The sequence below is a fragment of the Gopherus flavomarginatus genome, chromosome 9, assembly GCF_025201925.1.
Source record: "Gopherus flavomarginatus isolate rGopFla2 chromosome 9, rGopFla2.mat.asm, whole genome shotgun sequence".
Lineage (NCBI taxonomy): Eukaryota > Metazoa > Chordata > Testudines > Testudinidae > Gopherus > Gopherus flavomarginatus.
In genome coordinates, this window is record NC_066625.1 from 11,190,466 (window position 1) to 11,212,238 (window position 21,773).

At 40.3% G+C, this 21,773-nt stretch overlaps 1 protein-coding gene across 3 annotated transcripts in view; it reads left to right on the top strand.

The window, feature by feature from the left end:
• Positions 1–21,383, top strand: part of IQCE (IQ motif containing E) — a 43,502-nt gene extending 22,119 nt beyond the window's left edge. For all 3 annotated transcript variants that reach the window (XM_050966313.1, XM_050966315.1, XM_050966314.1), the window contains exons 17-23: positions 3,612–3,707; positions 5,435–5,458; positions 8,264–8,374; positions 9,444–9,574; positions 14,073–14,194; positions 14,796–14,906; positions 17,695–21,383. In XM_050966313.1, the coding sequence (XP_050822270.1) occupies positions 3,612–3,707; positions 5,435–5,458; positions 8,264–8,374; positions 9,444–9,574; positions 14,073–14,194; positions 14,796–14,906; positions 17,695–17,822 (723 nt within the window). In that variant the 3' untranslated portion in view covers positions 17,823–21,383. The remainder of the gene's footprint in view (positions 1–3,611; positions 3,708–5,434; positions 5,459–8,263; positions 8,375–9,443; positions 9,575–14,072; positions 14,195–14,795; positions 14,907–17,694) is intronic.
• Positions 21,384–21,773: the final 390 nt, after the last annotated feature.

Sequence of the window (21,773 nt, forward strand, 5' to 3'; positions counted from 1 at the left end):
TAGGCACCTAACTAACTTAGTGGATATATAAAAGTGCCTAAGGTGCCTATCTGCATTTTTAGGTGCTTAAATACCATTGTCAGTCTGGTCCCAGCTTCTTATACAAGCAAAATTCCCATTGAATTCATTATGAGTTTTGCTGGAGTAAGGATTGCAGGCTTTAGCCCTCTGGGTGTGTGATGAGTGGGCTTAATTTAATAGATTGGTAGATTTTAACTCTTGCATAACATAAGCTGTAGAATTTCACCCATAGTTTCTGCATCAAATCTATAATTTCTGGGCATATCTTTCAGAAAGATATCAAATCTTGATTTTAAAGATGGATAATGCACTACACTGGTAAATTGTTCCAGTGGTTAATTACCCAAAATTTTGTCAGTAGGCTTCATGGTGGTTGTCTACCCTTAATGTAAAGCTGGTCCTTGCTTGCTCAGTGCAGTATTACAAGAGCTCTCAAGTTGAAAAAATTATTTTTTAAACAGAAAAAAGAATTGTGGGGCTAAAAACACTTCAAGCAAATACTTTTAGGTTAAAAATATAGAGTAGTACATTTAGTTTACATTGGACATTGTTTCACACCGCCAAAGAGAAATACATTGCGGAGCCTTATGATTCTCTTCCACGCATCTGCATTTTTACTAATACCCAACAAATTTAAAAATAAAATCCTCTGGAGCATGAACAGAAATAACCAAGATACCAAAACTGATATTAGTATCTGTTAGAAGGTTTGTGCTTTGACAGTTTTTGTTTCTGTATTATTACTAAATTTTATCATCATGCAGTTTGCACAGTTGTGCAAAGATTTCCTAAATAAAGCTAGTGTATTATATTGATGCTTTTTCTTTGTTTGATATTGCACGTATTTTCCTGGAGATCCAAGGGTTATGAATTTTTATTAATTTGTATATATTGCATGAATTGGTCTCAGATTCAATAACTGGCCAGTTAGCCCCTTGAACCACATATCTCTTTTTATTATTCTGTTTTCTATATTGCCAAACGGGTGTGGCTTTTCCCATTAGGATTAGCTTCTTTTAGTCTATAATCCAAAAATTGTTTTTTTGGTGCTAACTCCTACTTCTGTGATGCTGTCGTGAATTATGCAGTATTTGTCTTCAGCAAAAGACTGCGGTGATATGGAGTTTCAAGTAAGTAATATTGCTGGTGTTTTAGATCACTGTGTAATGAAAAATAGACACCAGAACATGGATAACAACATAATATGAATAAGAGTGCCCGCTTGCATAGGAGGATGTTGTTTTTGACATAAGGTGCCATTCTGGCAGGGTCAGTTTTTTGTTCTGTGTTGTGGACTGATGAATATTAGATAGGGTCATAAATTCCAAGTAACTTTTAAAAAAAATCTGAAACCTACAGATTTTTTGACCAATATCAGTGCTTTGATTGAAAATACAGGTCTTGTGCCCACTGTTTTTAATCATTCTTGTCTTCCTATTTATGTTTAATTTTAATAATACACTGTAGCTTTGAATATAAGGTGATCCATTTAATAAACTTAGGTCCATAATTCAATTTTTTTAAAGTGTGTAAGTAAATAAATCCTTTCAACAGAATACAAAGCCCTTTTCAGTTCTCATGTAAAATAAACTTTCTATGTTATTGTAAAATGTTTAGTAGGAGAATAAATTAAATCAATCTTCAAATTCTGCTTATAACTTTTTGTTGATTGATTAGTAAAATATCACTGACATTTTCATTACTATCCTCCTAGTAAGGTGGAAAAATTGGTTTTATGCCTGGGCAGGTAGATTTTCAGTATCATTTTTGCTGTATTAATATTGACAAAAAGGCTGTCTTAAATATTTCAAAAGTGCAGAGAGTGGATCTTCCTGGTATAAAACCTGGTTGGTCTTCACGGATTATAATAGTGGCTGTTCTCTTGTATAATTGCATTGCTAGCAATTTGGCAAGGGTTTTGTGTCTTTATACAGCAATGTGGTAGGTTTGTGTGAACTGCAGCAGTGGGGTCTTTTTTAGAGTTGACAAATGGAGCTAGCATGGCCAAGTTAAGAGAGCCTGCTAATAAGTTAATTAGGTGGGCATAGTCAACACATCTAGTAACGGTTTGACTAATCTCTTTCGGGTAGCTTCTGTTAAAGTGTACAAGTAGGCTGTCTGGTCCAGGCATTTTACCTGGTTGAGCTTTTTAGTAGCTGCTTGGGTTGCTCCCCTTGTGAGGCCTCTCCCCAACATTTTGTGCCTCACACAAGTATAGTGTTTCAGGTTTTACAGTGCATGAGAATTCTTTCAATATTTTCCTGTTAGGTAATTGTATGAGATTGAGATTGACATGTTGTGGATCAGTCATGTGATTTGCCTGAGACAGGGTACAAAACCATACCCTTTTAACCTGAAGTAGGAAGATCTTTGTTTTTATCCTTACTTTTCATTTGCTTTCCAAGTTTCTGATTATTTAACAGTGTAAATAGGAACAGGATTGTGTTAACCAGGGCTGGTGCAAGGAAGTTTCGCGCCCTAGGCAAAACTTCCACTTTGCACCCCCCACCCAGATAACCCCACCTCTCCCACGGCAGCTAACTCAGCATCTGACCCGGGGAGCCCCCCCCCCCCACTGTGACAGCTAACCCCTCTCCCCCCCCGCCCCCCCACGGCAACTAACTCCACCCAGGGAGACTCCCCTCCCCCCCGCCAAGGCAGCTAACCCTGCCTGGGTAGCCCGCCACAGCTCACCTTGGCTCCGCTTCCTCCACTGAGCACGCTGGCGCTGCTCTAATTCTCCTCCCTGCCCAGGCTTGCGGTGCTGATTGGAGGAGACTTACAGCTGGGCTGTGTGCTCAGCGGAGGAGGCAGAGTGGAGGTAAGCTGGGGCAGGGAGCTGTTCCCCTGTGTGCCCCTCCCCGTTACTGCAGGCAGCCCTCCCCGCGTGCCCCCCCGCGCGCCCCTCCCCCCAGCTCACCTCCACTCCGCCTCCTCGCCTGAGGGGACTTTTAGATGCCCTCAACCACTAGGCGCCCTAGGCGGCTGAGTAGTTTGCCTAAATGGTTGCACCGGCCCTGGTGTTAATTTACATTGGGCTCCCCTTGTTGGTGTTTCAGGATGGCCATCCCATCAGTAAGTTGAAACAAATGAGTATCGGACCAGTCATGCGGTCCTTACGCTTGCAAAACTCCAGTGGAAATTAGTGCAAGTTTTGCCTGTGAAAGGACTGCAAAATCAGGTCTTTTGGCATATGTTCTCATGTTGTCTGCATTACAAGTTATGTTATTTTTCAACAAGATAGTAACTGCCACTACGGGAATGGGTACCTAAAAAAATACATACAATAATTCACCTTTAGGTATTTAAATAAAAAACTCTAATTTCACATCCAGTTCGCAGTTAAGACAAGTGAGGAGTGTATTTCGCTGTAAGGATTTTCCAAATGATGAGCTGAATGTAACAAATGCAGATATCTTTTAAAATGAGATTTTCTGCTCCAAATTCCCTACATCATGTGAGGAAATGATTTCTTCTCCTGTTGATCTCCCTCTTTCTTTCCAGTCCTTGCTTTTTACACCTCCAGAAAGATCACATGCCAGCAATCTCATTTAGTATGTACACTATATTCAAGTGTTTTGCCTTCACAGCCTTCATATTTCTGCTCTCATCAGAGCAAACAAGACAACAGGAAGGAACAAGCAGCCAAACTCATCCAGAGCCAGTGGAAGGCATACAGAAACAAGGTGAAATTCTTACAAGTGGACAGAGAGGTGTTTTTTTTTCAATATCCTGCTACTTCACCTTCATTTCAGGGTATTGAGTAGCCTGCTGATGAGCATCAGGAATCAAGCACCGATGCAAGCATAACTAAATGTCTGACTTTCCTTCTTCCCCTGGATATTTCTCATTTCTTCAGGGGCCACTGATTAAGGATAGTTCTTTTCATTTTTGTCATCCTGTATGCTGGAAACTCTGCTGGCATTCTAACAGTGAATGTGAATTTTGCTAGGAGCAGGCATGACTTGACTGAATTAATAGGAAAGGTGTCTGTAGTAGCCAGGACTAGGATAAAGGAGTACAAAGTACTAGAATTGGTCAGAAAATTTCCATTGAAACTGTACTTTAATGGAAAATTTGGTTTTTTATTAAAATTACTTTTTTCATAATTGTCTGCTTTCTGTGGAAAATTTTGATATTTTTGTTTAAAAAAAAAACACAAAAACAAACCCAGAAACTTGAGTATTTTTGAATTTTTGGCTAAAAACTGAACTATTTTGATTCTAAAATGCTGCTGCACTGTTCCTTGGGAATTGTAGTTAAACTGCCTCATGTTCCCATCCTCCTCTGGGCTGGGCTCTCCAGCTTGACTTCTCTCATGACTCATCACAGCCATGTGATTCCCCTAGTATGTGGCCTCCCTTACCAAGAGATTTCCCATGGGAGATGTAGTCTTACTAGGGATCCCAGCCTATAGAGGAGAAAGGGAGCATGATGAACCCAAACTACAACTCCCATCAGGCACACTGGTGACATGTCAGAATTTAAACATGTTAGATTTTGATTTTTCACTGAAAATTTGAAATTTTCAATTGATAACTTGGATTTTTTTTCATTTTAATCAAAGTTTTTCTCAGAAAGAAAACCTATTTTCCAGCCAGCTCTGAGTACCGAAGTGAGATAAACCAGAAATGCAAGACATTACAAATTTTTGGAACTTGTATTTAAGTGCCAGAGCTGGAAACCAGTGCTCAGATGTTGGGGACAGAGAAAAAAGTGGAATTAAGATATTCTTTCCATAACACAACTAGTCAGGGCCCAAATGTGAGAACCTGATTTTTAGAATATGTGCAACAGAAGCAAAATAAATGATGCAATGAAAAATAATAAAGTAAGGTGCATGAAATACAGAGGTTTAAAATTATTTTGGAAGGTATTATAAAAAGTTGGGGAAATCTGTTCCATGGCTTAGCATTTCTGAGATCAGTAATTTGCAGAAGTTTCACGTAGGATAATACTGTTGGTATATATGGAGCTAAAATGATTGGTGGCCTTTGTAACTCAGTATGGTTCAGAGGGATGATTCTGTGCCACTTAAACCATCGCTGCAAACCTGGAAATTCCTTAGCCTGAGTTTCATCCAGCTAGGATAAGGTGACAAATTAAAAGAATAGCTTATATTAAATTTTGTTATTTGAACTAACAAAGTAAATTATGCATCTCTATATCCATGATTTCAGGGGTTAGAAATAGTGGATTTTTTTATGTTCCCCTATCTAGCTAAAGAATAAACAATCCCCCCAAAAATCCAGTTCCAGAAAGCTTCCCCAGGGAAGAAAAACTGAGCTTTTCAGTTGTTTTGGGATGTCTTTGTAGTAGCTGTAAGAAAATATGAGACCTTTTGGGGTAATCTTTTATTAAATAAAAGCCATAAATTCTTATGATGTTAATTTAGAAGTTTTCTCCATTTCAGAAAGAAGAAATTGCCCTGGATCAGGTGAGTGTGTATCGCACCAATAAAATGACAATTCAGGTTCACTTTGTAATAAAAAAGTATAAACAAGTAGTTTATGTAATTTTTAACGTGATTTTAATATGAGCAGTAGCGCTAGTGATTGCTATACTAATAGTTCAGGTTGTGTGACAGTTTACCTTCTGACATCCTCTTTTCAGTTGTTCATGACTTACCTAAACTTTCTCCTTTTGAGTACAGATTTTCTGTATGTGGTCTCTGCCAAAAGATGCATTCTTTTGGAAAATGGAAGCAGAAATGGTTCTGGCACTTTTGAGTATAAGGAACTGTTGGTGAGATGGAGAAGAGTTTTCCCATTACAATAAAATAATTCTTGCAGCCTTTCTATCTTCAAAAAGGCTGGATGTAGACATTTGACATGGAAACAGCCCTTATTAAGAAGTGCCTGTTGCAAGGCAAGCATGCCCCGTTCCCTCTTGGGGAATTCACCATAATCAAGCAATATTTTCATTAACTACAAATGGTGAATTTTAAGTAAATATAAGAAATAACAGACAAAACAAAGCAGATTACTGAGCAAATGAAACAAAGTACACAAGCTAAGCTCAATATACTTAAGAAACAAGTTACAAAATGTAATTTCTTACCCTAAATGTTATTTTAGGCAGGTTGCAAAGTTTCTGAGGTTCAGAGTTCCAGTTATATTTCTTCTCAGACTGGACCCCTGTTTCAGTCTGGACTCCCCCTGCCTTCCCTTCAGGTGGTTTTAGCAGTCTTTCTTCTTGGGCAGATAGGCCATGGAGAGGAGGAGCCACGTTTGCCTTCCTCCCCACCCTTAAATAGGATTTACATAAGGCGGGAATCCTTTGTTTCCCAAACTTGACACCCCCCTAGTGGAAAGTTACAAGAAGTCCCCGGTAATGTTTAGTATCAGGTGACAAGACCACCTGACTTTGTAGTATCACAGCGAGTATCGCATGAATCAGTGGCAGTATGGAGTGGCTGCAGGAAGGCCAACCGTTTTCACTCCATTGTCCTCGTTGATGGGCCATCCACCCTGTCTGGCTTTTCCATTGTTTTACCTGAAGTGTTGGCAGTGGACGTCACCCAAAGTAGCATGGTTGAAAAACAGATACATAGTCAATATTCTTAACTCTAGATACAGAAATGATATAGGCATACGAACTGGATAATCACATTCAATAAATTACAGCCTTTCCAATTATATCTTACAAGACCCATCTTGCATAAAGTACATCTCAGTTATGTCGTATTCATATCATAAGCATATTTTCATAAAGAATATGGAATGAAACATCACAGTGTGGCCTTGCAGTAAAAATCATTGTGGCTGTTCTCTCTCTCTCAAGGTTGTGTGACCCAATGGCCAGAGTCAGGGTGACAACCCCTGCCCACAGAGCTATGGGACCTAATGGCCTGCGTCAATATGGCTCTCTGGTTCGGCCGGGGTACATCACCTAATACTCAGAGTCACTGTGGCTGCCCGGCTCAGCAAGGTGGTATGGCTTAGTGGCCTGAGTCAGCATAACTGCCCCTTTTGTGGGGCTGCATGGCTTAGTGGCCTGTCAGGGGAGTGGACCATCACCCCAGAGTGGGTGGTGGTTGGGTAGGTGGACCTACTCCACCGGATCCCAGCTCAGGGACCTGTGAGTGGCAAATATGCCCATCAGTGGGGAATCCGCCCCAAACACCCCATTCGATACCACCACTAGTCTCCCTGAGCTACTTCCTACCCAGTTCCTGATGCCTGGATGATGCACCATAGTCACCCCTCATGGTGAGGGAAGGCCATTGTATCACTCAAGTCCCTGGGTAGGGTGCATCATGGGAGATGTAGTTCAGTTGGGTAGCCCAGCTCATAAAGGACACTGGGCATTGGAGGAGACTGAAATAAAGCTCCTATGAGGCGACATAGCTGAATTGAAGTAGTTTGTTTAACAGGTGCTTAGATTTTTGACAAAACAATCAAAAAATTTCCACAGAAAGCAGACATTTCTCACCAAAAAAAAAAATTGTTGAAAACTCAACTGTTTTGACAGGGTTGATAGAAAATTTGACCAGCCCTCATTGTAATAGAGTTCTTAATGGCATGATTGTATACTATTTCTCAGCTAGCACAACATAATATCATATGCATTTTCTTCTTTAGCCTTTGAAAATCTGCTTTGAGTAGGTTAGAAAAGAGAAGGATGAAAAGTGCCAAAGCTCTTTCCACACTCCTCCGGTGTGAAACTGTATACAACATCTATCAGAATGGTGATTTTAAAATGTCACTTTATACCCTTGATATCTTCTGATATTTGGGGACCTAGTTCAGAATTAAACTCCCTTAGCAGAGAGGAAGAACGTTTGTTTAACATAATCACCAGAATGTTTGCCAGACTCCACTTGGTTTCTGATGATGTTCTTAAGCAGCAATGCCTGCTGGATAGCTGGGATCTAAGATGAGAATATGACTACATTGTTGTATCTGTGAAATATGGGCTAATGTTGGTACCTTGAATTTAATTGCATTTGACAGGCTCCATAATGTGCAGATTCTCAGGTTAAATTTACTGTGGAGTTGTATGTCTGTGCAGTTCTTTTATAATTTATAGGTCAGAACCCTTTTGGATTCCAGACCAGCACATGTGAAATGGTTAAAGGTGCCTCTTGATTAGAGGGGAAATGCCTGCACATTAAACAGTTGTCATTGCACAGGGAAAATAGTTCTCTCTCCTGTAATGCCTTTTTCCCTCTGGATACTACTTTATTTGTAACTGTTGTCTTTCAAGGGAGTTAACATCCATTTATCTCTGTCCCTGCTAGGCGGCTGTTGTGATTCAGGCAGCTTTCAGGGGACATTTAGCTCGGCAGAAATTGTTATTGAATAACACACTCAGTCGAAAATCTCCTGCCATGCATAGCCTTGGAAATAAGGTAACTGTTGGGGCAAGTGGGGACATAGACACACTGTGCTTCTTCATTTTCCCGTTATTTACAGTCAGTTTACAATGCAAAGTACTAGGCTTTCAAGCCTTCCAGGTTTGGTTCTGTAACTCATCCAGAGGGCTTTTTTAATACTTTGGCATATGGTGTCATTTAAATTCCAAAATGTGTTAAGCCCATTTGTTGGCTTTCCTTTTTACCATCTACTTCATAGTCCTCCTGAGAAATAAAGCCATAGTATCTTCTTGCAGTAGGCTGCAACCTGTATCCAAGCTGCTGGCTTTCTTTATCTGGTTCTGTCATCAAGTAAGAGTAAAGGGTTATACTGTTAGGGTGCAGCCTTTTCAAAAGCTGCACTGCACCCAGGCACTCATGGAGTCCTAGCGCTAGGCAAACATTACTCATTGTGCTTTAGAAACAAGAAGTTGAAAATGATGGTTGGTTTGGAGTCTGGTATTCAGCATGCTCTGCTGAAGATTTGCAGCGTATTTCTTAAATCATGTCACTCTTGGCCCTGTGCCAGGCTCTGAATATAAAAAGACTTTCTTACTGATTACACATTTTAGATGCTGTAAATGTACTGGTTTCCTAAGTAGCCATTTAGATCTAGGGAGTCTAAAATGAATGAAGAATTCTCTAGCCAGGCCCTCTATCTCACTACACATTATAATATTTAAGCTCAGCTTCAGCTCAGTTTGGCGGCATTGACAAACTTCTGCTTTGTACAGAGGTCAGACTCATCTTAGAGATTGCCTTAACTCTCTTAGCTTGAGGACGAGTCCTGCCCTCAGTACCACTGAAATCATTTAACATTCATTTCAGCTGCCTACCCTTCATCTGTTGTGTAGTTATTTAACAACTGTATGATGACAGATTATCATTGAATCAATAGAAGTCTAGTAAAACCCCACTGGGCTGCAACCCAAAAGAAATTAAATGCTTGCTCACTGCTCAGTGACACCACATTCACAATCAAGAATAAAAATGTGAAAGGTGCAGTTATGTTGGCAAGGAATTTGTTAAAAGGCTAATTTTTTCCTTTGGTCTCTTTACACTGCAGGGCCTCAACATGTCTCACGGGTCCAGCTCTTTAAGCTTGTCTTCTGACTTCAAGGAGGATGAGGAGGTTGTGACATTCATCCAGTCAGTTTTCAGGGCTCACTTAGCACGTAAAGGAGAGCATGAGGAAAGGTAAGTCAGGAGTAGGTGTCTCCACCAGGACACAGTATTGTTACTTATTTGCATGGCTATATCGATGTAAAATTGTAGTAGAGGCTCCAAGGCAGCAAAAGAGAGAGCCCCTTGGAGCAATAGGTATGTTCAGTATGAACAGTTCACAAGTAAAATGCGTAGGAGGGGCATGCAACAAAAATTCCCCGTCCTTCTATTTCTGCAAGGGTTCTTGTTGCAACTGTAATCTCCTCAGGTATTCTCATTGTTTTTGTCCTTTAGAGGTGGGAAAAATAAGTGCAGAAAATGATTGTTACGTATGTGACAGGTATATTAATCAGTGCTCAGGGCTACTGCGCTTGGCTAGCGTAGGAAAGTCTAAAGTCTAGGGGAAAAGGCTAGAATGGAATCTCATGTGCAGTCCAGTGGCTTTCCTCAGCAGGAACACACAGATTTGTTAATTTTTTACATGTACAATGACTGTATCGAAAATCATTTCCTCTCTTTCCATGGTTTACTATCCTCAAAGCTTTAGATACTGTCATGGTTACAGGACAAGCCACACTACTGTCAGAGCTCACCCCTCAGGTGACAAGCCCAAGCTTTTTCCTCTCTCAGGATGGAATCATATGATTCTCCCACGCTAATATCCCTGTTTACTAACCCTGAATTCCTCAGCAGGGTTATTTGTCACAGGCAGCCCCCAGCCACTATACCTCTGCACTCTGGGGGCTGCCTGTGACAAATGGTCTATGCTGAGTGACCAGAAAGCATTTTCTAAATTCTATATGGTGTATTTTTAATAGTGGGAACACTGCATAGAGCAAGAGAACAAGGATTTTAAAACAATAAACAGTTTACATGTATTCTGTCAAACCAACCTAATGCCTTTTTTTGACATGATAACAAGCCTTGTGGATAGTGGGGAAGTGGTAGATGTGGTATATCTTGACTTTAGTAAGGCTTTTGATACTGTCTGTCATGACCTTCTCATAAACAAACTAGGGAAATACAACCTAGATGAAGCTGCTATAAGGTGGGTACATAATTGTTCCCAGAAGGTGGTTCACAGTCAAGCTGGAAGGCATATTAAGTGGGGTCCCACCGGCATAGGTGCCAACTCCATGGTTGCTCTGGGGTTGAAACACCCACAGAAAAAAAAATAGTGGATGCTCAGCACCCACCGTCAGCCCTGCGGATTGGCTTTTCCCCCTCATCCTCAGTGTCCCCCACCTGCCAGTAATCAGCTGCTCAGCAGTGTACAGAAGACACTGGGGGAGAGGGAGAGGAGCAGGGTCAAGAAGAGGTGAGGGGAGGGAGCAGAACGGGACAGGCAGAGGTGGGGCGGAAAGAGGTGGAGATGGGACAGGAAGAGGCGGGGCAGAGGTGGGGGCTTAGGAGAAGGGGTGGAGTGGGAGAGGGGCCTGTGGCGAAGCACAGGTTTAGCACCCCCAGGGAAATCACAAAGTTGGTGCCTCCACCCACATGGATTGGTCCTGGGTCCAGTACTGTTCAATATCTTCATCAATCATTTTTAGATAATGGCACAGAGAGTACACTTTTATAAAGTTTGCGGATTATATCAAGCTGGAAGGGGTTACAAGTGTTTTGGAGGAATCGCGCTCTGATTCAAAACAATCTAGACAAACTGGAGAAATGGTCTGAAATAAATAGGATGAAATTCAAAAAGAACAAATGCAAAGTACTCCACTTTTGAAGGAACGATCAAATGCACACATACAGAATGGGAAATGACTGCCTAGGAAGGAATACTGTCAAAAGGACCTGGAGGTCATATTGGATCTCAAGCTAAATATGAGTCAACAGTGTAACGGTGTTGGGGGGGGAAAAGCAAACATTATTCTGAGATGTTTTAGCAGGAGTGTTGTAAACAAGACATAAGAAGTAATTCTCCCACTGTACTCCACACTGATACGGCCTCAACTGGAGTATTGTGTCCAGTTCTGGGCGCCACATTTCAGGAAAGATGTGGACAAATTGTAGAAAGTCCAGAGGAGAGCAACAAAAACGATTAAAGGTCTAGAAAACATGACTTATAAGGGAAAAATTGGGTTTTTTTAGTCTGGAGAAGAGAAGACAGAGAGGGGACATAACAGTTTTCAAGTATATAAAAGATTGTTACAAGGAGTAGGGAGAAAAATTGTTCTTGTTAACCTCTGAGGATAGGGCAAGAAGCAATGGGCTTAAATTGCAGCAAACGCAGTTTAGGTTGGACATTAGAAAAAACTTCCTAACTGTCAGGGTCGTTGAGCACTGGAATAAATTGCCTAGAGAGGCTGTAGAATCAGGGATGGCCTACCTAATACTTAGTCCTGCCTTGAGTCCAGGAGACTGGTCTAGAAGACTTCTCGTCCCTTTCAGCCCTACGATTCTGTGCAGGCCTGTCCCCTGACGTTAGCCAGGTAACCCAGTTTCTTCAGGCTCCCTCTGCAGAACCCCTCTGTGTCTGGACCCGTTCTTCTGGACAAGCCAGTATGAGGGACTTTTAAACTTTTTAGTATCCTTTTGATCGTAGGCCCCGAGCCCTGGCAGAATCAGTCTTTTAACTTTATTGGAGCCGTGGTTCTCAGACCAACTAATAGCCCGGACATCGTTTTCTTAAAGACTCACGAAGTGTTTTCTTGAAGAAATTAAGGACGGCCATACTGGTTCAGACCAAAGGTCCATATAGCCCAGTATCCTGTCTTCCAACAGTGGCCAATGCCAGGTGCCCCAGAGGGAATGAACAGAACAGGTAGTCATCAAGTGATCCATCCGCTGTCACCCATTCCCAGATTCTGGTAAACAGAGGCTAAGGACACTGTCCCTGCCCATGCTGGCTAATAGCCATTGATGGACCTAGCTTCCTTGAATTTCTTTCTTTCTTTTTTGAACCCTGTTATAGTCTTGGCCTTCACAACATCCTCTGGCAAAGAGGTCCACATGTTGACTGTGCATTGTGTGAAGAAATATTTCCTTTTGTTTGTTTTTAACCAGCTGCCTATTAATTTCATTTGGTGACCCCTAGTTCTTGTATAATGAGAAGGAGTAAATAACACTTCCTTATTTACTTTCTCTACACCAGTCATGATTTTATAAATCTCTATCGTATCTCCCCTTAGTCATCTTCTTCCAAGCTGATAAGTCCCGATCTTATTAATCGCTTCTCATACAGAAGCTGTTCCATACCCTTAATTATTTTTGTTGCCCTTTTCTAAACCTTTTCCAAATCCAATATATCTTTTTTGAGATGGGGTGACCACATCTATTTGCAGTATTCAAGATGTAGGTGTACCATGGATTTATATAGAAGCAATATGATATTTTCTGTCTTATCTATTCCAGTCTTAATGATTCCCAACATTCTGTTCACTTTTTTGACTGCTGCTGCACATGGAGTGGATATTTTCAGAGAACTATTCACAATGACTCCAAGATCTCTTTCTTGAGTTTTAACAGCTAATTTAGACCCCATCATTTTATATATATAGTTGGGATTATGCTTTCCAATGTGCATTACTTTGCATTTATCAACATTGAATTTCATCCGCCATGTTGTTGCCCAATCACTCAATTTTGTGAGATCCCTTTGTAGCTTTTTGCAGTCTGCTTTGGACTTAACTATCTTGAGTAGTTTTGTATCATCTGCAAATTTTGACACCTCACTGTTTGCCCCTTTTTCCAGATCATTTATGAATATGTTGACCAGTGCTGATCCCAGTAGAGACCCCAGTACAGACACCACTGTTTACCTCTCCATTCTGAAAATTGACCATTTATTCCTACCATTTGTTTCCTATCTTTTAACCAGTTATGAATCCATGAGAGGACCCTCCTTCTTATCTCATGACAGCTTAATTTGCTTAATAGTCTTTGGTGAGGGACCTTGTCAAAGGATTTCTGAAAATCTAAGTACAGTATATCCACTGGATCTCCCTTGTCCACATGCTTTTTGACCTCCTCAAATAATTGTAGTAGATTGGTGAGGCATGATTTCCATTTACAAAAAGCCTGTTGACTCTTCCCCAACAAATTATGTTCATCTATGTGTCTGACAATTCTGTTCTTTACTATACTTTCAACCAGTTTGCCCAGTACTGAAGTCAGGCTGACTGGCCTGTAATTGCCAGAATCACTTTTGTTTTCTGCTTGTTTTTCCTAAAAGCCCCTTTTGACTTAGCATCATATAGTCAGGAAGCATCCTTACAGCAATCAGACAGTCATAGAGCATATAAAGCAATAAAGCAATCGGACAACCATAGATCAATAAAGTAATACAGAGCAGGTTCATGTCATCCACGCTGCCCAACATTGTTCCTTGGGAGATGAAACAAGGAGGTAGTTGTTACATAAAGTCCACCTGTGCAATCTCTTCTGGTTTACATGTTGTCATCTCTGTGAGTTGTTACAGTTTCTGTCTGTCTGTCTTTCAACTATATCTGTCTCATGTTTCCTGCCTGCAGCTCTGCAGGTGGATTAGTGATTCCTGCTTCATGGTAATGCAGTGCATCTTTTGCAGGTCCTCTGTCTCCAGAGCTTCAAGTGAAAGAACATTCCCTGCTGTTTCCAATGGGAAGAAGAAACAAATCTCATCAGCACTCAGGAAACCTTTATCTTCAGCCTTCATATCAGCCTCTCCTGGTAATCTCATTTCCCTCTATGTTCAGAAGTATGTGGGCTATGAATGGGCACTCTCACTAGACCTAAAGCTCTCTTTAAAAATTGTGAAAGATTAGTAGTCTTGAAGATTGAAATCTTGTAGCCACAAAATAGATACCCGGACAGTCTGAATGCAAGTTCCCCACATACTGCCCTGCCTGTTTGTCACAACCTTGAGTTGGAGTGACCACCTCTAGGGGTAAAAGGGTAGTATCCAAGAAGATACGGTGTTCCTCTGTGCAGCCTGTCTGCTTCCAGCTCAGCCCCAGCATGTAGATGTACCTTGGGAGTTTCCATGACATTTCAGGCTTCAACCATGGAGAAATTGGGACTTGGGAGGATTTCACCTTTCTTGCTTAAGGGAAATAGATTTATCTGATAATAAAGAAGCATCCCCAGTCAGCCAGAGAGATGTGGTAATATCTTTTCAACTGTCTACAAGTACAAGGGAGACCAGGTAAATAAAAATAACTGTAGCTCTAGAAAATCTGGATGACTAGTGCTGCTATAATACAAATAATTAATAATAATAGAGCACCATCACTGTGCAGTCATGAGGTTTCTGATTGCTGAATTATTCCAGATGATGAAGACAGTGAAGTGACCAGTGAAGAAGTTGTGGAGGAACTTACTGCTGAAGGGAGAGAGAGGAGATCAAAGGATCACAAACTTTCCTCTTTGCAGCCCTCTTCTAGTGAGTATTGGAAGAAAGAGGCAGAAGACAAAGGGGTGTTTGTTCGTTGCCCCTAAGAAAGTGGCAGATTTTTCAAAACACTCTTGGAGGTTAGAAAATATTTAGCTTGCCACTGAAGAGAGAGCAAGCATACACGTGAATATAAGTCTAACATGTTGTTTTCGGGCTGGATACTACATGTCTCTTTGGACTCTTTGCCTTTAGACATGGCCATTTATAGATAGCATAACCAAATCCTCCCAAAAGGCAAATGCAACTAACTACCGAACGAAAGAGAATGCTCTGTCATAAATACCCTCTTGATGAGTGACTCTGACTATTCTGCAGTTGGTTATAATTTGTTAACCATTTGAATCCATTCACTAAAAGTCTAACTTCCCTAACTCTTAGCTGTTGCCTGATCTAATCATCCGCTAGTGATATAGGCCCCCAGTGCAATAATGCTCTTCCCTGATCGTCTCACACCTATGAAGGGACTTGATAGCTTTAAATTATTCAGCTGTTGAATGAGCTCTTCACCTCATACCTTCCAACCTCAAACTTGCATTTGATGACCTCTAGATTTGTGTTCTGTGGAAATACATTTTGCAAGAAGTCATTTAGTTACCCTGTCCCGTGGCATTCTTTTCAGATGACTCGTAAATGTTCAAGTGTTAAAGAGGACTTGTAAGTAGGCTAGAATCAGTAGGTATTATTCAGGTTTAGTGGCATCTTGGCTTTCATTATATTGTCTCTACTTGATTCAAAAGGAACCACTGTGGTCATTTTGTCTGACCATCTTATAGCATAAGCCACACGACTTTCCCTGAATTAATTTGTGTTTAAACTAGAGGATATCTTTGAGAAAAAATCCAGTCTTGATTTAAAAAATTGGTGGAGAATTTGTCAGAACCCTTGGTAAATTGTTACAATGGCTAATTACCCTCAGTTAATAATGTGTGCCTTGTTTCTAGTCTGAAGTTGTTTAGCTTTAACTTCCAACCATTGGATCCTGTTATACCTTTGTCTTATAGGCTAAAGAGCCCATTATCAAATTTTTGTTCCCCATATTGGTATTTAGTTTATAAACTTTAATGAAGTCACCTCTTAACCTTCTCTTTGAAAAACTAGATTGAGCTATAAATAGAGAGGTAAAATTTCACTGTGTGGAAAATGCTAAAATAAATGATATTTTATTCAAGGCCTTCACTTCATGTGACTTCTGTAACTATAGTCCAGAACTTTTTAAAGATAAGCAAACAGTCTTTAGAGACTGATATTTAGATGTATTCAATAAGATCCTACTTGTTCGGTCACATTTGTTCCTTCCCATAAAGTTGTGTAGATAAGGGTGACATCCACAATATGTGAAACTCATTGGTTTATAACTTCCTTCTCCATCTCAGGGTGGAGCTCTGCATTTCTGGCTTCATGATTTAACTAGAGTGGCATCTCTTCCCACCTCTGTAGTGGTATATAATGGACTCTCGGAACACAGCTAAACTAACTCAAGCTGCTTAGCGGTGATTATTATTTATTTGTATTGCAATAATGCCCAAAGACCCCAATCAGAGTAAGGACCCTATTGGGCTAAGCTCTGTACAAACACAGACATAGAGTGAGCCCAAAGAGCCTAAAACCTAAAAGGAGCACAAAAAGGGGGAAAAAAGAGCAAGATAGTATGTACCAGCAAAGTTACCAGGTTAATGGATCAGGTATGTCTTATTAGAGAGGCAAAGACTGACCGTTTAGAAACAAGCAGTTTATTGTGAGAGTCGCATCTTTTTATTACTATGTCAGCTTCTGAGAGTTCCCTTTATTTGCTTCTATCCTCAGTATTATTAGTTCATAAACCATTTTTCTGAAAATCTTCCCTCATCTTTTCAGCAGCAGTCCACACAGAATGTACATAGGTGCATTTAACTGGGGCAGGGGTGCACACTTCATAGCTTCTGTAGGCTGAATACATTGCATACACACCAGAAGAGTCTTGCTTTCCTCCAGTCCCCCCACCAGCACCACTACCACACACAAAGTCCCTGTGTGCCATCTTCCCATCCCCGTCTATTTCAGGGACTTGTCCAATCCCCCAGCCCCATCTCACAGGCGCTCAGTGTGTCTTCTCCCCCCATGCCAGAGTCCCCCGTTCCATGGGCTCTGTATGCATGCCTGCATGCAACATTCTTAGTACTGTTCTTTCTTTCTGGGAGTCTATAGAAGAATGCCATCAAGTTAAGTGAAGGACCTTCCTCCATTCATCCAAAAAAAAAAAAAATTTTTGAAAAAGATAAATCATAGTCCGGTGACAGTTTTTTGTTGTTAATATTTACATGCAGTACCAACATATTTATGTATGATACTTTATAGTGCATTGCAAGTCAGAAATCATTGTCCTCAGCCATCTGTTTCCCATTTCTTTATGCATGACTGTCTGAAGGCCTCTCCATGACATTTCCACTTAACTTGATCTTGCTTGGGTCAATTTTTCCTTTTTTAGCCTGCTCATAAATATCTGTTTTTATGATGTGAGATGACTTCGGTCTCAAATTGCTTTATTTTATGGTGTGTAACCACTTGAGAAGATTTTGTGACAATAAGACAAATCAATCATGGTCAGTTTAATGCTTGCCATGCTCTTTCAGGAAAGGAGAGAGATGAGAGTTGTATGCAGGAAAAGAGGGAACAGAATTATTCTTAACAGTAGGTCACTGTGGTAACCTACTGGCTCAGAGATATTATACTTCCCACAGGGGCCTGGTTTTGTCATTGATGTTTATTGATGCCCCTGTCTTCTTTGTGGTTATTTCAGTCTTGTCCTCCCAGGACCAGCTGCAGCCCATATTCTCTCCGCCTTTGGATGAGGCTCACTCAGACGATTCGGATGATAATGTAGTCTCTCCATCCCTGCTGGTGAAGAAAAATTACTCCCACTTCTGAGTTCGTGGAGGTTCTTCTCATTCCCTCCTGCAAGCCTGGCTCACAAACAAAAGAAAATGTTTTCTTCTTTCTGGCAAGATAAAGCAAGTAGAGAGTTAAAAGGGGCAATGTCACCTTAAAGCCATTGTTATTTCAGCCATGAAAAATCATTCAGTTTTATATAACCTCTCTGCTGACTGTATCTCTCTAACCTCATTACTGTATTTCTTTCCTGTTCTTATTATATTGAGAATGGGGGAATTGCACTGTTCAATAGTTGTGCATCAGCAGGATCCTTACAGTGCTGTTGATAAGCATAAGGCTTCACAGTTAGGAAAGAAGAGAAGGTCCTTGCCCTAAAGAGTTTACAATCTAGAGGCTCAATCCTGCAACTATTGTCTAGTTTTTACTCATGTGAGTAGTCCCATTGACTTTAGTGTAGAGTAGATGTGGCTACAAGAGATGAAGATAGGTATAAGAAGGAACTGCATGCATTGGGCAAGAGGGATGCATGCACAGTGTTCTCGAATGCATGTTTGTGATCATCAGCTTGTCTGTGCTAAGTGAAACCATGCCATAAGATCCGACTCTATTTATTTAATAGGTACTTAATTTTATCTTTTTGTGCTAAATATACCCATTATGTGCAGAACTTAGTTTAAGGCTTTTAGAGAGCTGCCTCTGTCATAAGTGTATTATGCCATAAGTGTGTCTGCAGTTGAACTTAAATTATTGCATTTACCAAGTATGTATTTTATAGTACATATTGTGTACTGCATTGTATGTGAAATATGTAACCATGTAACCCATTTCATTTACTATAATTGTATCCATGGAGAGAATGCATAACGGTGGGGAGTGTTGTGTAAGGGATCCTTCGATATATAAGTGGAACAAAGCAGAACCACAAGTGGATTATGCAAGGTTATCTTTAATGTGTGAAAATATTTCACAGAGGAAATACACTGTTATGTGTTCTGTTTTAGCTTACTGTACTTTTCAGTGTCTGAAATGTCATCTATACAGATGACTCAATCTGCTGAACACTACTGTATTTTAAAATCTGATATTATTTTTCACCTGTATGTCATCTTCTATCTGAGGTTCTCAACATGATTTATAAACATTAATGAATTTTGCACCCCTGTTAAGGAGGTAAAGATTATCATCAAGAGACTGTGGCACAGAGTGGTTAAGTGACCTACCCAAGCCCATACTGGCTATCTGTTGCGCTCTTGATTCTCAGTCCTCTACCTAACCTTGTCCGATGTTTCCTCCATAGTGGCAGAGAAGTGAGCTGTCAATAAATCACAGGACTGCTTAAACACAAGCGCAATTTGCGAGGAGTGAAAAGGAATATTGCATTCTAATGCTGACTGTAACTAAAGAAAATATACTTTTTCAATGCGCCTTCATTCAGTGTTGATTGAGCAGGAGTACAAATAGATGTTGCATACATCAGAAAGCAGTCGCATATTTGTAAATATTCTGTAAATATGTTCAGTAACTCAATAGGATTCTTAAGGAGTCCACCCATTCTCCTGAGTAGAGGGCTAACACTGCTTTTAGTTGCTGCTTGGTAAGGATGTCATCCAGGAGTTTTTGAGTCCCTTGTACACACAAACCACACTTCTAGATATAAGATTTTTATCACATTCTCTCCCTCCTTCTCTTTTTTAAATTAAAAGTCAGTCAGCATTGTTATGCTGAATACTAATAAGTCAGTTCTTCATTGCAGTCAGGCGACTGAGACTGTGTGTTATCTGAGGTTTATCATAGTCCATGCCAATACTTTCAGCCAAAGAGGAAACTGGATGGCTGCAGCACAGTGCAGCTGATTTCATTTAATTCCATCAGTGGAAATGCTGTCTGCACTATTTCCAGAGGCAGTTGTTGGGAGCTCTCCATACCCAATGCAGTCTGTAGAATGTCATTTACACTCCCATTGGATAGGGTATTCCTGCTGTTACTGCAGTCACGTGATATCATGAGGGGGAGGGGAGAAAAACAGTTCTCTTGGCCGAAGCTGAAAGAAGACGTTTTCCTTCTTTTTCAGAAACAGTCACATAAACTATGACAGAGATTGTCAGCTAGTTAAAATGGTGGTAGGTCTGTAAAAGTTGCTTATGTCTAAAATTTTAGGTCTTAAACCATGGTTAAGTATCATGGATATGCCTGTAGAGACTTGAAAGAGCTCAGGGCTCTGACCGATTAAGGGGATAGTGTGTGGTACATGGCATGTGCTAGGGCCACGGCTGGAGCAGAATGGCTTCCCAGCCTCTGCTCTGTGGGGAGATACTTGGATGGTGAATATAATGGATAGAATACTCTCTCTTAAAATAGTAGGCAGTAATAATGTGCTACATAACAAAGCATTAGGAACCAGATACAGAGCAGAGAGGCTTTCATATTCACTAAGCAGTGAATCATTTTAAAAGGCTATTTGCAGTCAGATCTTAGCATCAGCAGACAAGTTCCAGGATAGAGCGGAGGGGAAATCTCTCTGAGGCACAGAGTGAGTTTGAGGTAAAGGAGACACAACTTTGTGTAGGGTGGGAGAAATCAAAATGTGTCTGGAGGGAGACTAAAGTTTGAAATCTGAGCTGTCAAAAAAATGATGTTCCCTTGAGTACTGCTCTCTTGCTCACCTCTTAGTTTGGAAAGTAACTGCACTCATTTTATATCAGAGCCCTGAGTTGATATGGGGAGAAGGGAAAAAGCTACAATATTAATAGCTTTTGCTGTTGCTTTATTTCATTTTATTTATTAAAGGAATACATTGAAAGCAATATATAAACACCAACTAACATTCCGAGCTTTATGTTATTCCTATATGTCTCGGAGTGTCAGTAAGAAAAAGCTGAGAGGAGGCTTGAAGGAAGGAATACTCAAAGTAGATCACAACCCTACATCCTCTTTCTCCTTGCAAACCCACCATGGAGACCAGGAAATGAAAATCAGCGTAGCTTAGTCCTGTCTAAACACAGTTCCTATAAAAACTCATTCAGGTTCTGAGAAATAAATATTCACTGCAGAAGGCACTGATAACCTCGTAAGGGCTTCAAGGCCTGAATTAAAATTAAACTCCATTATAACCTGTCTAATCTAATTGCAAATTTTCCATTTTGCTGTTGTAGAAGTGCTCTCTGTGCCAGTGTTGTCCATTTTGTCTTCCAACAGATTTAAAATGGGCATGAGTGTGTGTGTGAGTGCGTTTGTGTGTGTTTTAGTCAGAGTACAACTTTCTTGAGACTATATCTCCTCCATTTTCTTCTTGATCCTGAAGTGCCTATACTTGTAAATACATTTTAAACGTGGCATCTAGGCCTGATATGTTTATTGTGTTCTGCATACAATTAAAATAACAATTCCAGACAAAAAGCAGTTTTTAATGTAGATTAAATGTAAATGTATTAACCTTGGAACACTAGGAAGAGCAAATATATTTTGTGATCTTTTTAATATTTTATTTAGAACTGTGCTAATGTTGTACATAATTTATACTGAGATCTTTTGGATTTAAAATCAATTGCTATATATTATCCTCTAATTATTGAACTTTATAAATAAACTTTGTTTATAAATTAATTGTTCATGCATAATTGCATCAGTAACTGCCTCTGATTGTGTTATTACCCTAACTCATAATGCATTAAAGATGTGGTCATTATATTTTCAGTTGGGTCATTGTTCAACCCTATGCCAGAGGCTGTCTTGCTGCGGCAGGTGTGCCTAGTCCCTCTTTTTATGTTCCACAGGACAAATGAGGAGATGGAGTGGTAGAAAAGTGAAGATGGGAGTGGGGTGGAGTTTGTGTTAACTCTACTCCTAAAGTCCTCATCTAAGTACGCAGAGAGAGGAGGGGAATTAAGGATGAAAGACATTCTTTGACTCTGTCCAAAGCACAAGTAGAATTGGCAGTGATGATAGATTTAGATATCAGATATTTGTTTCTGGTGTTCTGTTGAAAGG